The sequence below is a fragment of the Oryzias latipes genome, chromosome 17, assembly GCF_002234675.1.
Source record: "Oryzias latipes chromosome 17, ASM223467v1".
In the NCBI taxonomy this organism is placed as follows: domain Eukaryota; kingdom Metazoa; phylum Chordata; class Actinopteri; order Beloniformes; family Adrianichthyidae; genus Oryzias; species Oryzias latipes.
The window spans coordinates 9,226,145-9,239,812 of record NC_019875.2 but is presented as its reverse complement, the minus strand read 5'-3'; the positions used below and the strand labels follow the sequence as shown (position 1 = coordinate 9,239,812).

At 43.9% G+C, this 13,668-nt stretch overlaps 1 protein-coding gene across 1 annotated transcript; it reads right to left on the bottom strand.

The window, feature by feature from the left end:
- Positions 1-10,026: 10,026 nt before the first annotated feature.
- On the bottom strand, positions 10,027-11,855 carry LOC101157156 (tripartite motif-containing protein 16-like). Its single transcript, XM_023965470.1, has one exon. It carries the CDS (start codon positions 11,812-11,814, stop codon positions 10,162-10,164), a length of 1,653 nt encoding a protein of 550 aa, XP_023821238.1. The 5' UTR covers positions 11,815-11,855; the 3' UTR covers positions 10,027-10,161.
- Between the last annotated feature and the right edge of the window lie 1,813 nt (positions 11,856-13,668).

Genomic DNA, 13,668 nt, shown 5'->3' with positions numbered 1-13,668 from the left:
CCCACCCCCACCCCCAGCCCATATTCAGAGTTTCAAACTGAGTTTTCCGACTTCTTATCGACTATTGTCTTAGATCCTGATCAAACTATAATAATAGGGGATTTTAATATTCATGTTGATGACCCCAGTGACTGTCTAGGAAATGCTTTTGCAGCTTTATTAGATGATGTTGGTTTCACCCATAGTGTGAATGAACCCACTCACTATCATAAGCACACCCTGGACCTTGTTTTAACCCATGGTATAGAGATCAGCCAGCTGAGTGTCATTCCTCTTAACCCCATCATTTCTGATCACTTTATGATTACCCTCCAGTTTACACTGGAACATCCTTCTGCCCCAGTGAATAAGAAACAGCCTAGAAGAACCTTAACTGACGTTCGTGTCTGAGTTTAAACACACAGTTCAGCCAGTACTTAGTGATATTCTGAGAAAATACTCTGAGACCAGCTCCCATAGCGTCAGTCCTAGTATAAATGACCACTTTGTTAATGATGCCTTACAAGCCCTCAGGAGTACACTCGATGTTGTTGCCCCCCTGAAACCTAAGTTCGTTAGACAAAACCGAGTAGCACCATGGTTTAACGCTGAAACACGTTCTCTTAAACAAGAAACCTGTAAGTTGGAAAGAGAATGGCCCCACTCCGGTTCAGAGCAGTCTCTGAATACCTGGAAACATAGCCTATTAAATTATAAAAAAGCTCTGCGTAGAGCTAGAAGCCAGTACTATTCAACCTTAATATCAGAGAATGAAAATAATCCAAGATTTCTTTTTAGCACTATTGCTAAATTAACTCGCAGTTGGAGCTCAGTAGAACAACATTGTCATGGGGCATCTGTCAGACTCCTCCCCCTCCAGCTCCCCTTCACTCTGCTCCTGATTTCCACCAGCTGTCGTCACTCAGCTCATCAACCTCCTCTGCTCTTAAGGAGACTCAACTCAATCATTCGACGCCAGTTCGTTACCCCTTATGGTGACTATGCCTGGTCTGGTCTGGTCTGGTCTGGTCTGGTCTGGTCTGGTCTGGTCTGGTCTGGTCTGGTCTATGTTCATGTTCATCAAACTTTTATCAAACTTTTATTTCAGACTCAGGTGGTCCATAGGAAGAAAAGAGAATAAAATAAAACATAAGATACAAATACAGTATTTATAATAAAAAGTAAAAAGATATAACTTAAAAAGAGTATAATCGCTGTATCCAGTGTTTCCTTAGGGCAGAAGTGTAGCGGCATGAGCTTCTTTTGGGATCAGTCAGAGACATGATAATTGAGTTCTTAGATTTGTCCAGGCGTTCCATGAGGCTGTATGTAAGCTTACGCAGTAGAGCTTCACAGGTGGGGATGTGAGCGTCCACAAACAGCTGACTGGCTCTGTACCACCTGGGCACCTGTAGCAGAAGCCTAAAAGCATCATTATAGGCCACTAAGAATTTGTGGAATGTCCCACGTCCATAGTTCCACCAAAGAGGGGCCGTATACAGAGGAGTTGTTCATGTTAAATCAAGTCAAGTTTTGTCTTGTATTAATTCTGCTGTCCAACCTCAGGAGAATCATCCCACGAGTGACGCCAGTTGGATCATCCATCAAGCTCTCTGAGAACTAGAAGATCTCTTGGCTCATGCTGACCGCGCTGAACACCTCCAGCCACGCCACAGCCAAGCGCTCCAGCCACGCCACAGCCAAGCGCTCCAGCCACGCCACAGCCAAACGCTCCAGCCACGCCACAAGCCTCTGTCCTGTTCAGACCTCCGCCACCACAAAATTCAAAATTTCCTGGAAAGAAATAAATCATTTCTTACCCGCCACTTACCTGTTGTATTTCTGGGTTCCAGCGCCTGGGTTCGCCACTCTCCGAGATTCATGACAGAACGAACTGGCCCTACTCCGGACCCAGCTGACCCAGACGGACTACGCTTTGCGGTAAATCAACAAGGCATCGCCCTGGGTCGTCAAGCCGCCGCCCTGTCTCAAATAGCGTCCGTCCAACAGGAACTTTTTCAACACCTAGACAGCTTAACACAAACATTAATGGATGTTACAGGGCAAATGGCTACCCCTGTAACTACAGCTACGCTTCCTGCTTCTAGCAACGTCTCCACATCCGCTTCCGCCTCGACTCCGGAAAATTTCCGTCTACAACCAGAGCCGTTCTTCGGCGAAATCGAAACATGTGGCGGTTTTCTGCTTCAGTGCCGTCTTCTGTTCCAACAAGCTCCAAGGTATTACCACTCTGATCATAGCAAGATAACACTAATAATCAACTCTCTCCGTAACAAAGCATTACAATGGGCCCAGGCGTTCTTGGCGGTCAACCCGATTTCCCATCTGACCTTCGAACACTTCATCAATGAATTCCAGCTGGTTTTTGATCAGACGAGGAGACAGGAGGAAGCCACTCGTAAACTCTTGGCCCTCAAGCAACGTAACCGGTCTGTCAGTGACCATATCATTGACTTTAGGATCCTAGCAGTGGAAGCAGGATGGTTGGATCCTGCGTTGCGAGGGGTATTTTACCAATCCCTGAGCGAAACTATTAAGGACCACCTATGTACCCAACCAGAGACTTGCACGTTTGAGGAGCTCGTCACCGCAGCTCTCCGTTCAGACACCCGTCTTAGGGAGCGACAACAGGAAAGGACTTCTCAGCCTTGCAAAAACCCAGTTAAGACATCTCAAGGTACGGCACAGCATCATTATTCTATCTCATCACCTGAGCTCTCTTACAGTCATCCGGACGAACCCATGCAGATTGGGCACTCCAAACTCTCTGCGGATGAACGGCAGAGACGTCGGGTTGAAGGTGCGTGCTTTTATTGTGGAGAACCAGGTCACCTAGTAAATCAATGCAATTTACGTCCAAACTCCAAAACTTCCCCACTAGAAGACAGGCCGCGGGCGGGTGACTCCACTTCAAAAAACTTTCTCTTCATTCCTGTCAAGCTTTGCCATGCATCCGAAATCATTGAACTACAAGCCCTAATCGACTCTGGAGCCGAACAGAGCTTCATTGACCATAGCATCATCTCCCGTCTGTCTCTACCCACCGAAAAACTCCAAGCCCCTGTTAAAGCTGCTGGGTTAGGGGGTCAACATCTGTCCGTTATCACGCATTGTACTGAACCTGTTCTGCTCATTTCTTCCGGCAATCACAGAGAATTCACCCGGTTTTTTTTTTCACCCACTCTCCGCAGAATCCTATAGTGTTGGGGTTTTCCTGGTTACAGCGCCACAACCCGCAGTTTGACTGGGTTCGGCATCGCCTCACTAATTGGAGTGAATTTTGTCTCGCTAAGTGTTTACAGTCAGCCGTTCCGTCCGTTAAAATATCCACCTCCAACACTCCTGAAATTATCGACCTTTCTAACGTGCCTGAATGCTACCATGATTTACGTTCTGTCTTTAGTAAATCTAAAGCCAGCTCGCTGCCTCCCCACAGGCCGTATGATTGTTCCATCAACCTATTGGATGGAGCTTCTCTTCCTAAGGGAAGGTTATTCAATCTCTCCGGTCCCGAGAAAGCAGCTATGGAGAGTTACATCCATGAAGCACTTTCTTCGGGACACATTCGCCCCTCGTCTTCTCTGGCTGGCGCCGGTTTTTTCTTTGTCCAAAAGAGAGACAAAACCCTGAGACCCTGTATTGACTACCGCGAACTCAACCAAATAACGATTAAAGACAAATACACTCTTCCGCTTATTACCTCCGTTTTTGACTCCATTCAGGAAGCTCGCATATTCTCCAAACTTGACCTACGTAATGCTTACCATCTTGTTCGGGTCAAGGAAGGAGATGAATGGAAGACCGCATTTAAAACTTCCCTTGGTCACTATGAATACTTGGTCATGCCATTTGGTCTTACTAATGCCCCCGCTGTTTTTCAGCGTCTGGTCAACGACGTCCTCAGAGACTTCATCAACCGTTTCGTATTTGTGTACCTCGACGATATTCTCATTTATTCCAGAGACCCCATTCAACATCAAAATCAGGTTCGTCAGGTGCTTCAACGTTTGTCCGAGAATCAGCTGTTTGTCAAAGCCGAGAAGTGTCAATTTCACACTTTTATTATCCCTTTTCTCTGTTATATTTTTGAGGCTGGTTGCATACGTCCCGAACCTGCCAAGATCGAGGCCGTCTCCCAGTGGGAACCTCCTACTTCCCGTAAAAAGTTGCAACAGTTTCTTGGTTTCGCTAACTTTTACCGTCGTTTTATTAGGAACTATAGTGCTATTGCTGCCCCACTCACCCAGCTTACATCCACCACTAGGTCCTACCAATGGAACACCACAGCCCAAAAAGCCTTCGACACCCTCAAAAGGCTCTTCGTGACAGCTCCCATTCTTATCCAACCTGATCCTATGAGACAATTTGTGGTCGAGGTTGATGCTTCCGACACTGGTGTTGGGGCCGTTCTCTCTCAAAGAGAAGAGAAGTCTGGCAAGCTCAAGCCTTGTGCATTCTTTTCAAAAAAACTCATCTGCCGAGCGGAATTACGATGTGGGGAATCGAGAACTTCTTGCAATTAAATTGGCTATAGAAGAGTGGCGTCACTGGCTGGAGGGAGCAGTTCAACCCTTCATCGTCTGGACAGACCACAAAAATCTTGCATACCTTCGTTCCGCAAAAAGGCTCAACTCACGCCAAGCACGCTGGTGTCTATTCTTCGACCGCTTCAATTTTTCCATAACCTACAGGCCAGGCAGTCGCAACGCCAAACCTGATGCTCTATCCTGGAAATACTGCGCTTCTGACAATCTAGACACCAACTCGAACAACATCATCCCGGACTCCTGCATTATTGGTAATCTCACTTGGGACATCGAGACCAAGGTGATGCAGGCCCAAGGTGAGGAACCAAACCACCCTGATCCTCCCAATGGTACTCTGTATGTCCCTCTTTCTCTAAGATCTGAAGCCATAACCTGGGCACACGCTTCACGCATCGCCTGTCACGGTGGCATAGCCAGAACCCTCAGTCTTCTCCGCAGGCGCTTCTTCTGGCTGGCCATGGGCAAGGATGTCAAGGAGTATGTAGCCGCCTGTCCCACCTGCGCTCGCTCCAAATCATCAAATTCTCCGCCTTCTGGACTGCTCCATCCTCTGTCAACTCCCTGCCGCCCTTGGTCCCATATTGCTGTGGACTTCGTTACCGGTCTGCCTCTCTCCCAGGGTAACTCCGTCATACTCACCGTTATTGACAGATTCTCCAAGTTTGTTCATTTCATCCCTCTACCACGGTTACCCACTGCCTCTGAGACCGCCGATGTCCTGGTCCAGAATGTTTTTCGTCACCACGGCATCCCAGCTGACAGTATCAGACCGTGGGCCCCAGTTTGTGTCACAAGTCTGGAAGACCTTCTGTTCAGCCTTGGGTGCCAGGGTCAGCCTCACCTCTGGATACCACCCTCAGTCAAATGGTCAAGCGAAGCGGGTCAACCAAGAGCTGGAGACTTCTCTCCGTTGCCTGGCAGATAGGAATTCCACTGACTGGTCCAAGTATCTGGTGTGGGTCGAGTATGCACACAATACGCATCCCTCTTCTGCTACAGGTCTGTCTCCGTTTGAGGCCGCCCTCGGGTACCCACCACCACTGTTCCCCTCGCAAGAACTGGACTTGGCAGTACCCTCGGTTCAGGACCATCTGCGCATGGGGCATCTGTCAGACTCCTCTCCCTCCAGCTCCCCTCCACTCTGCTCCTGATTTCCACCAGCTGTCGTCACTCAGCTCATTAACCTCGTCTGCTCTTAAGGAGACTCAACTCAATCATTCGACGCCAGTTCGTTACCCCTTATGGTGACTATGCCTGGTCTAGTCTTGTTCATGTTCATGTTCATGTTAAATCAAGTCAAGTTTTGCCTTGTATTAATTCTGCTGTCCAACCTCAGGAGAATCATCCCACGAGTGACGCCAGTTGGATCATCCATCAAGCTCTCTGAGAACTAGAAGATCTCTTGGCTCATGCTGACCGCGCTGAACACCTCCAGCCACGCCACAGCCAAGCGCTCCAGCCACACCACAGCCAAACGCTCCAGCCACGCCACAAGCCTCTGTCCTGTTCAGACCTCCGCCACCACAAAATTCAAAATTTCCTGGAAAGAAATAAATCATTTCTTACCCACCACTTACCTGTTGTATTTCTGGGTTCCAGCGCCTGGGTTCGCCACTCTCTGAGATTCATGACACACATGTTCCTGTTTCTCTCAGCTCTGATGATTTTCTTACATTTTTCTATAGCAAAATCTCAAATATTAGACATAAGTTAAATCAAGTTATTCCTACTATCAGCCCAGAACAGGCTGAAGCGGTAGAAGTGGAGGCATCCATAGAAACCTCTGTAACATTAGACTGCTTCACTGCTGTGGATCAAGCGGAAATAACATCAATTATTACGTCCTCCAAATCCTCAACTTGTCTGTTAGACCCAATTCCCACTAGACTTTTTAAAGAAACTTTTCTCTTAATTAATGATTCCATATTAACGATGATAAATACTTCTCTGGAAACGGGTTACGTGCCACAGTCTTTTAAATATGCAGTTGTTAAACCTCTTCTGAAAAAGCCCAGTTTGGATCCTAGCATCTTGGCCAACTATAGACCGATATCAAACCTGCCCTTTATTTCTAAAATCCTAGAGTTGTAGTAAAGCAGCTTTACTGCCACCTACAGGACAACAGCCACTTTGAAGACTTTCAGTCTGGGTTTTAGACCCCACCACAGTACGGAAACTGCACTAGTTAGAGTCTTTAATGACTTGTTATTGGCCTCAGAAAAGGGACTACTTTCTATTCTGGTCCTGTTAGACCTCAGTGCAGCCTTTGACACTATCGACCACAGTATTTTACTCCATAGACTAGAGCAGGACATAGGGATCAGAGGATCTGCTCTCCAGTGGTTTAAATCCTATCTGTCCAATAGGTATCAGTTCGTTAATGTAAATAGCCATTCTTCTCAGTGCACTCGAGTCAACTATGGAGTCCCACAGGGCTCAGTCTTAGGACCGATCCTGTTTACGCTTTATATGCTACCCTTAGGAAACATAATCAGGAAACACAGCATTAATTTTCATTGTTATGCCGACGATACGCAGTTGTATTTATCCATGAAACCTGACCAGAATGACAATATAGAGAAACTGAACGCCTGCATCAGTGACATCAAGACCTGGATGACAATTAATTACCTCCTCTTGAACCCAGAAAAAAACTGAGGTCATTATACTAGATCCTAAAAACCTCAGAGATGCTCTGTCTGCTCAGACAGTCTCCCTGGATGGCATAAGTATAGCCTCCAATTCCACAGTTAGAAACCTTGGGGTTTTATTTGGCCAGGATTTATCGTTTAAGGCTCACACATCTCAGGCGTGTAGAACTGCCTTTTTTCACCTGCGGAATATTGCTAAGATCAGAAATATACTTTCTAAGAGTGATGCTGAAAAACTCATCCATGCATTTGTTACGTCGAGGCTGGATTACTGTAACTCTTTGTCAGCAGCGTGTCCTAAGAGTTCTTTAAGAAGTCTCCAGCTTGTTCAGAACGCAGCAGCTAGATTGTTAGCTGGAACTAGCAGAAGAGATCACATCACTCCTGTGTTAGTGTCGCTCCATTGGCTCCCAGTTGATTCTAGAATCAAGTTCAAGATCCTCCTGTTAACCTTATACCCTATATTAAGGACCTCATAGTCCCTTACCATCCAATAAGAACACTTCGCTCGCAAAATGCAGGACTGCTTGTGGTTCCTAGATTAGTAAAAGTACGGTTGGAGGTAGAGCGTTTAGCCACCAAGCCCCTGTTTTATGGAATAAGCTCCCAGCTCATATAAGAGAGGCCGATTCAGTTTCTACATTCAAAGTTAGACTGAAAACATTCCTCTTTGGACAGGCTTATTGTCAGACTAGTTAGTATTCAGAGATTCTTTAACTTAATGTTAATGTCTCCTAGGAGAGGGAAAGCAAGAAAGAAAGAAAAACAACAAAAATGTCTACCTGGGTCCTAGATCATCACCATCAGCCTGATCACCATCAGTTCTCTAAAACCTACAGCCACACCACAACTCCAAGCCACGCATGTACTCCAAGCCACGCCACAACTCCAATCCACGTCGACTTACCTCAAGCCCCGCTTCCTTTCCACGCCAAAACCACAAATCCACTCCACATCATTGGCCCCCACCACTTGGCCGGAATCATCACTCCGTCAGGGTAATCACATCAAGACTCCTCCACTGGTCCTCGTACAGAACAATAAATCCTCTTATTCTCCATCTTACTCTCCTGTGCTCTTTGTGGGTTCCAGCGTCTGGGTCTGCTCTGCCTAAGCTGATCATGACACTATGTTTCAAATTGACTTAAAGACTTACTGTGCCTACCATCCTCAGAGTGCTGGGTTGGTACAAAAAATGAATGGCACAATTAAAAATAGGCTGAAGAAATGTATTGATGAAACTGGAAGGCCATGGACTCAGTGCCCTCTCTTGGGAGGAGCCCACCTTTCTTAGCGTCTTCCCAGCATCAGCATGAGAACTATGTGTTATCTGTGTCAAGACCGGAATCGAAGGGTGCTCTGTGTCAGACTGCGAAAAGATGGACATGTTGCGATTAACGTTTTCTGGTAGCGCTGCAGCTGTGTTTTATCTGTGTTTCCCCTCCTTAGCGCTCAGCGTATATTTAAGTTAAGGAAACCCAAGAAACTTAATAAAAGAGGAGGCGACAGAATTGCGCCAGAACGGAGAGAGATAGTTGCTGGGTATTATCTCTGATCATTCTCCTCATGAAAAGCTGCCTTTCTTGCCTGTCTTTTGACTTTCTTTCCCTAAGTTGTTATTCTGATGTAGCAAATTCCTTTAGCCCAACAATTTCTTTTAAAACTTTTCTTTAAAAAAGAATGTGTAAACACTGAATAAGCACTTACTCTCCTGGAATCCTAAAATTTTCAGCGTTCTTGTTTGAAAAAATGTTGCTGATTCAGGAGAATCCTGCTTTTAAATTTGGTGTTGCTCACTTTAATAAAACATATATTTCGGGCTAAAGCAAACATATAATTACTTACAACCGTACAAAGTATACATTTAACCACTATATTATAAGTGTTATCTGGTGAAGGCACACAAGTCCAAAAATTCTACACAGCCCCTGAATGCACCTGCTGCTTTGAAGTACCGGTATGTTAAATCTGCCCAATAAGGTCAGAATTAAATGTTTGAACCAACTCTGGGATGAATGTTTGTGGTACAGAGGTGGGAGGAGGACACTTAGAAGTCATGGTTGTGAGTTTGAGTCCTCTGTCACATGATGAGCAATGCCTCACCTGTCAAAGTGGCTAGAAAACTAACGGACAAATTGAATTTTTACTGGATTTGGTGGGTGTTAATTTGGAGCCCTGACTGAAATACCTCCACACATGAGCCAAAATTAAATTTTTGAGTCATCGGCCAAGTTGGCTGGTAGACAAAAAGAAAAATGTTTGGGCCAAATTATATAAGTTTAGACAAAAATTATATCACTAATTTACTTTTTGAACTTTTTCCAGATTTTTTTTTTTTAATAAAATAAAATTTATTCGAAGTAATTTTTAAATGGTATGAACACGTCTTTGTTATCATCTAACTGTAAACTCAAATTCAAACATGCTGAGAAAGCAAGAACAGATTTTATAGAGATTTCCTAATTCAGCCTCCTTACACCTACTTCCTCCTTTACTGGCCACCTGGCGACCAACCCACCAATTTTTCCTCGCCAAAGGGGAAAAAATGCTCTCAACCAGTGAGTTTAATTCCTTTAAAACAACAGTTTGAAAACACAGACTCTAGACTCAGTTCTAGGTGGAGGAAGACCCAGGACACGCTGGAGGGATTACATCTCTCGGCTGATCAAGGAACGCCTTGGGGTCCTTCAATAGGAACTGGAGGAAGTGGTTAAGGCGAGGGAAAGTCCGGGCATCTTTGTTTAGAACGCTGCCCCTGCGACCCGGTCCTGGATGAGTGGAAGAAGATGAATGGATGGATAGACAAAAAATGTCTCAAATCCACATTCTAGAGATTTTTCATTTCTCTCTTTATTTCTGACTACAAACATTACTCCACAGAATATTAACAGTTAAAACTTTTATTTCAAAATGATCCAAAGAAGAGAAATCACTAAAAACAAGCATTTCACTTCTTTCAGGGACTATTTGAGTTTACAGAACTCTGCTGTAGCTCCAACAAAAAGACCAATCAACCCCAGTCCAGCATGGAGCGTCTGAGTGAATGTGGTCTGGACTCTGTGGAGGAGAGTCATGCTTTCAGAGATGCTGTAGAAGGACAGAACACCTGCTCTGTGATCCAGGTACACTCCTACTCTGGAGGGAACAGAAGCTGAGATGGAGGTTTTTATTCTGTTGTGGTAAAATGAAAAACTGTTTGGATAACAAACTAATGACCAAGATTTGTCATTAAAACCAAATCCACTTTCATTTCCACACATGCTGATGTTCTTGTATGTGACTGCTACACAAACATAGTCTCTCCACTCCACCTCCCAGTAACAACGTCCAGTCAGACTTTCTCTACTCAGAACCTGGAAATACTCAGTAAATCTGTTTGGATGATCAGAATAAGACTGAGGTTTTTTCATCAATGTCACCTTTCTGTTCTCCTCTGACATTAACAATCGTCTGTTTGCTGTGTTTGGATCCAGTGTGATTTGACATGAATATTTCAAGAAGTCAGCTCTGCTCTTTGGTTCTGGTTCTGGCAGTAAAACATCCACATGAGTGACTGTCAGTGAGATGTTTGTCCATTCCTCTCTCAGAATGTCCTGCAGTTTGTCTCTGAGCTCTGACACAGCTGCTGTCACATCCTCAAAGTATCTCAGAGGACGGACATTGATGCTGGATGAGTGTGTGGACTCACTGAGTGGTGGCAGTGAGGGGTAGTTGAGCAGAAACTGGCTGTGATCCTCTGTGAGTAAGAGCTGCTTCAGCTCAGCGTCTCTCCTCTTCAGCTCAGTGATCTCCTGCTCCAGCTCCTCCTGAAGATCTTTGACTCGACTCACTTCAGTTTGCTGCTGGGATCTGATCTGCTGCTTCACATCACAGCTTCTTTTCTGGATGAGACGGATCATCTCAGTGAAGATCTTCTCACTGTCCTTCACTGTTTGATCAGCAGAGTGATTGATGGCCTCCACCTCCTGTTGAAGCAGCTTCACCTCCTTCTCTCTGTCCTGGATTCTCTGCTGGATTTGTTGTTGACTCTCCTCCAGCTCTCTCTGCCTCTCAGTCCTTTCTGCTGCAGCTGAGACTGTGTCGTGGCCTCTATGTTCTTCCACAGAGCAGAGATAACAGAAACATTTCTGATCAGTGCGACAGAACATCTTCATCACCTCATCATGACGGGAGCAGATGTTCTCCTGCAGGTTCTTGGAGGGTTCCACCAGCTTGTGTTTCTTGAATGCAGCTGCATCCAAATGAGGCTGAAGGTGTTTCTCACAGTAAGAGGCCAGACAGATCAAACAGGACTTGATGGCTTTCAGTTTTCTTCCAGTGCAGACATCCCAGACCACATCTTCAGGTCCAGCATAGCAGAGATCAGCAGGAGGAGCTTGGAGTCCAGGCTTCTTCAGCTGATCCACTAAAGCTGCTAACATGGTGCTTTTCACCAGAACAGGCCTCGGTATGAAGGTCTTCCTGCACTGAGGACAGCTGTGGATTTTCGCCTCTTTATCCCAGAATCCTTGAATACACTTCATGCAGTAGCTGTGTCCACAGGGAATAGTCACCGGATCCTTCAGCAGATCCAGACAGATGGAACAGCAGAAGGTTTCTTGATCCAGATCATTCATGGTAATTTTACTTCACACTTCTGCAGTGAAGGTTTCCTCACAGCTTGTTTTCCATTCAAGACTTTGAACTTTCAAAGGTTTTATCATCAGGAGGAGGGATTTCAGGATCAGATTCCAGTCGGTGGTTTCCCAGAAGACTTTACTGCAACTCATAAACATTTAATGGCTTTACTCTCAAAAATCATAAAAGAGACAAAGTACAAAATTTTTCTTGGTTATTCACATATGTTATGTTTTGGCAACAACAGTTTGAAATTGGTTGGAAATTAACATCATCATTCTTTGTTAAATGTAAAAATCAATATTATAGTTAGAAAAAAATACTGTTTACTCTTTACATTTCCCTTTTTTATCCATTAAAAACTACATATAATGGATAGAAATCATAATTTTAATGTTAACATAAATTTAATATAATGTAATATCCATTTTAAAAATTGTAAAATGGCCATCTGTTAATTATAAAAATCATGTATACGTTTAAAGAATACTATATCAGTAAAGTAGACATAACACTGTTTCAAAAATCTTCATAGCACAAATTGATCAAGTATAAAAAGTTAACAATATGACAAAATTAGGTTTCTATCAGTTTTTGGAGCAAGTGAAGAAATATAATTAGAAATCTATCAATTTTACCATCTTCAGTAGTTATACATACATACATACATACATACATACATACATACATACATACATACATATATATATATATATATATATATATATATATATATATATATATATATATATATATATATATATATATATATATATATATATATATAGGCATTAGCGTTAAGGGTCTTGCCCAAGGACCCTCACTGGTTGATGTTAATTGCCCGTGCACCTTACCAACCGAGCTATATATATATATATATATATATATATATATATATATATATATATATATATATATATATATATATATATATATTGTCATGATTAACTGCCTTAGCAGACCCAAGTGCTGGAACCCGGAAGGAGACTCGATAGGCACTGAGGTAAGTAGAAATAGGTTTAATTTGACTGCAGGAATAATATTGAGTCCCAGGTTCTTCTGTGAAGGCCAGAGGTGGGGGTTGGAGGGTCTTGGCGGCAACAACCGTATGATCCATGATGAAAGCCAGAGGGGCGATGGAGCGAGACGAGCGAGAGGTGGACAGCAACCAGAGGAGTATCTCATGAGGGCGAGATCCTGGAGTGGCACAAAGACAAGGTAATTAGTCGAGGGCAAAAAGGCATGGACAAGAATCTAGGGGAGGCCAGGAGATGCCCCGTAGGAGTACAACGAACTAGCGTCGATTACAGGTCCGTGGTCTCCTCAAGGGTCTGCCGGCTGACGAGGCTGACGAGGCGCAGCTGGAGGTACCAGGTGTAGCTGATGAGGGGGAGGAATCTGCCAGAGGCACCGTAACATATATATATATATATATATATATATATATATATATATATATATATATATATATATATATATATATATATATATATATATATATATATATATATATATATATATATATATATATATATATATATATATATATATATATATATATATTTGGCGTTACACCATTTAGCAACGATTGGTAAACATAATCTGAGCCTGGCATGGTGTGCATTTACGAGCTCATTTTGTTTCAATAAAGTTGGGGACTTCCAAGCACTTCTTAATGACGCCTTAAGAGATTTCTTGAATGGTTTGTGTTTGTCAATCTAGATGACATTCTCATCTTCTCCCCATCAGTCACAGAGCACATCCAACACGTACGGCAAGTGTTACAGAGACTATTGGAGAACCGGTTGTTTGTGAAAGCTGCAATTCATTGTGGAGGTAGACGCATCTGACAT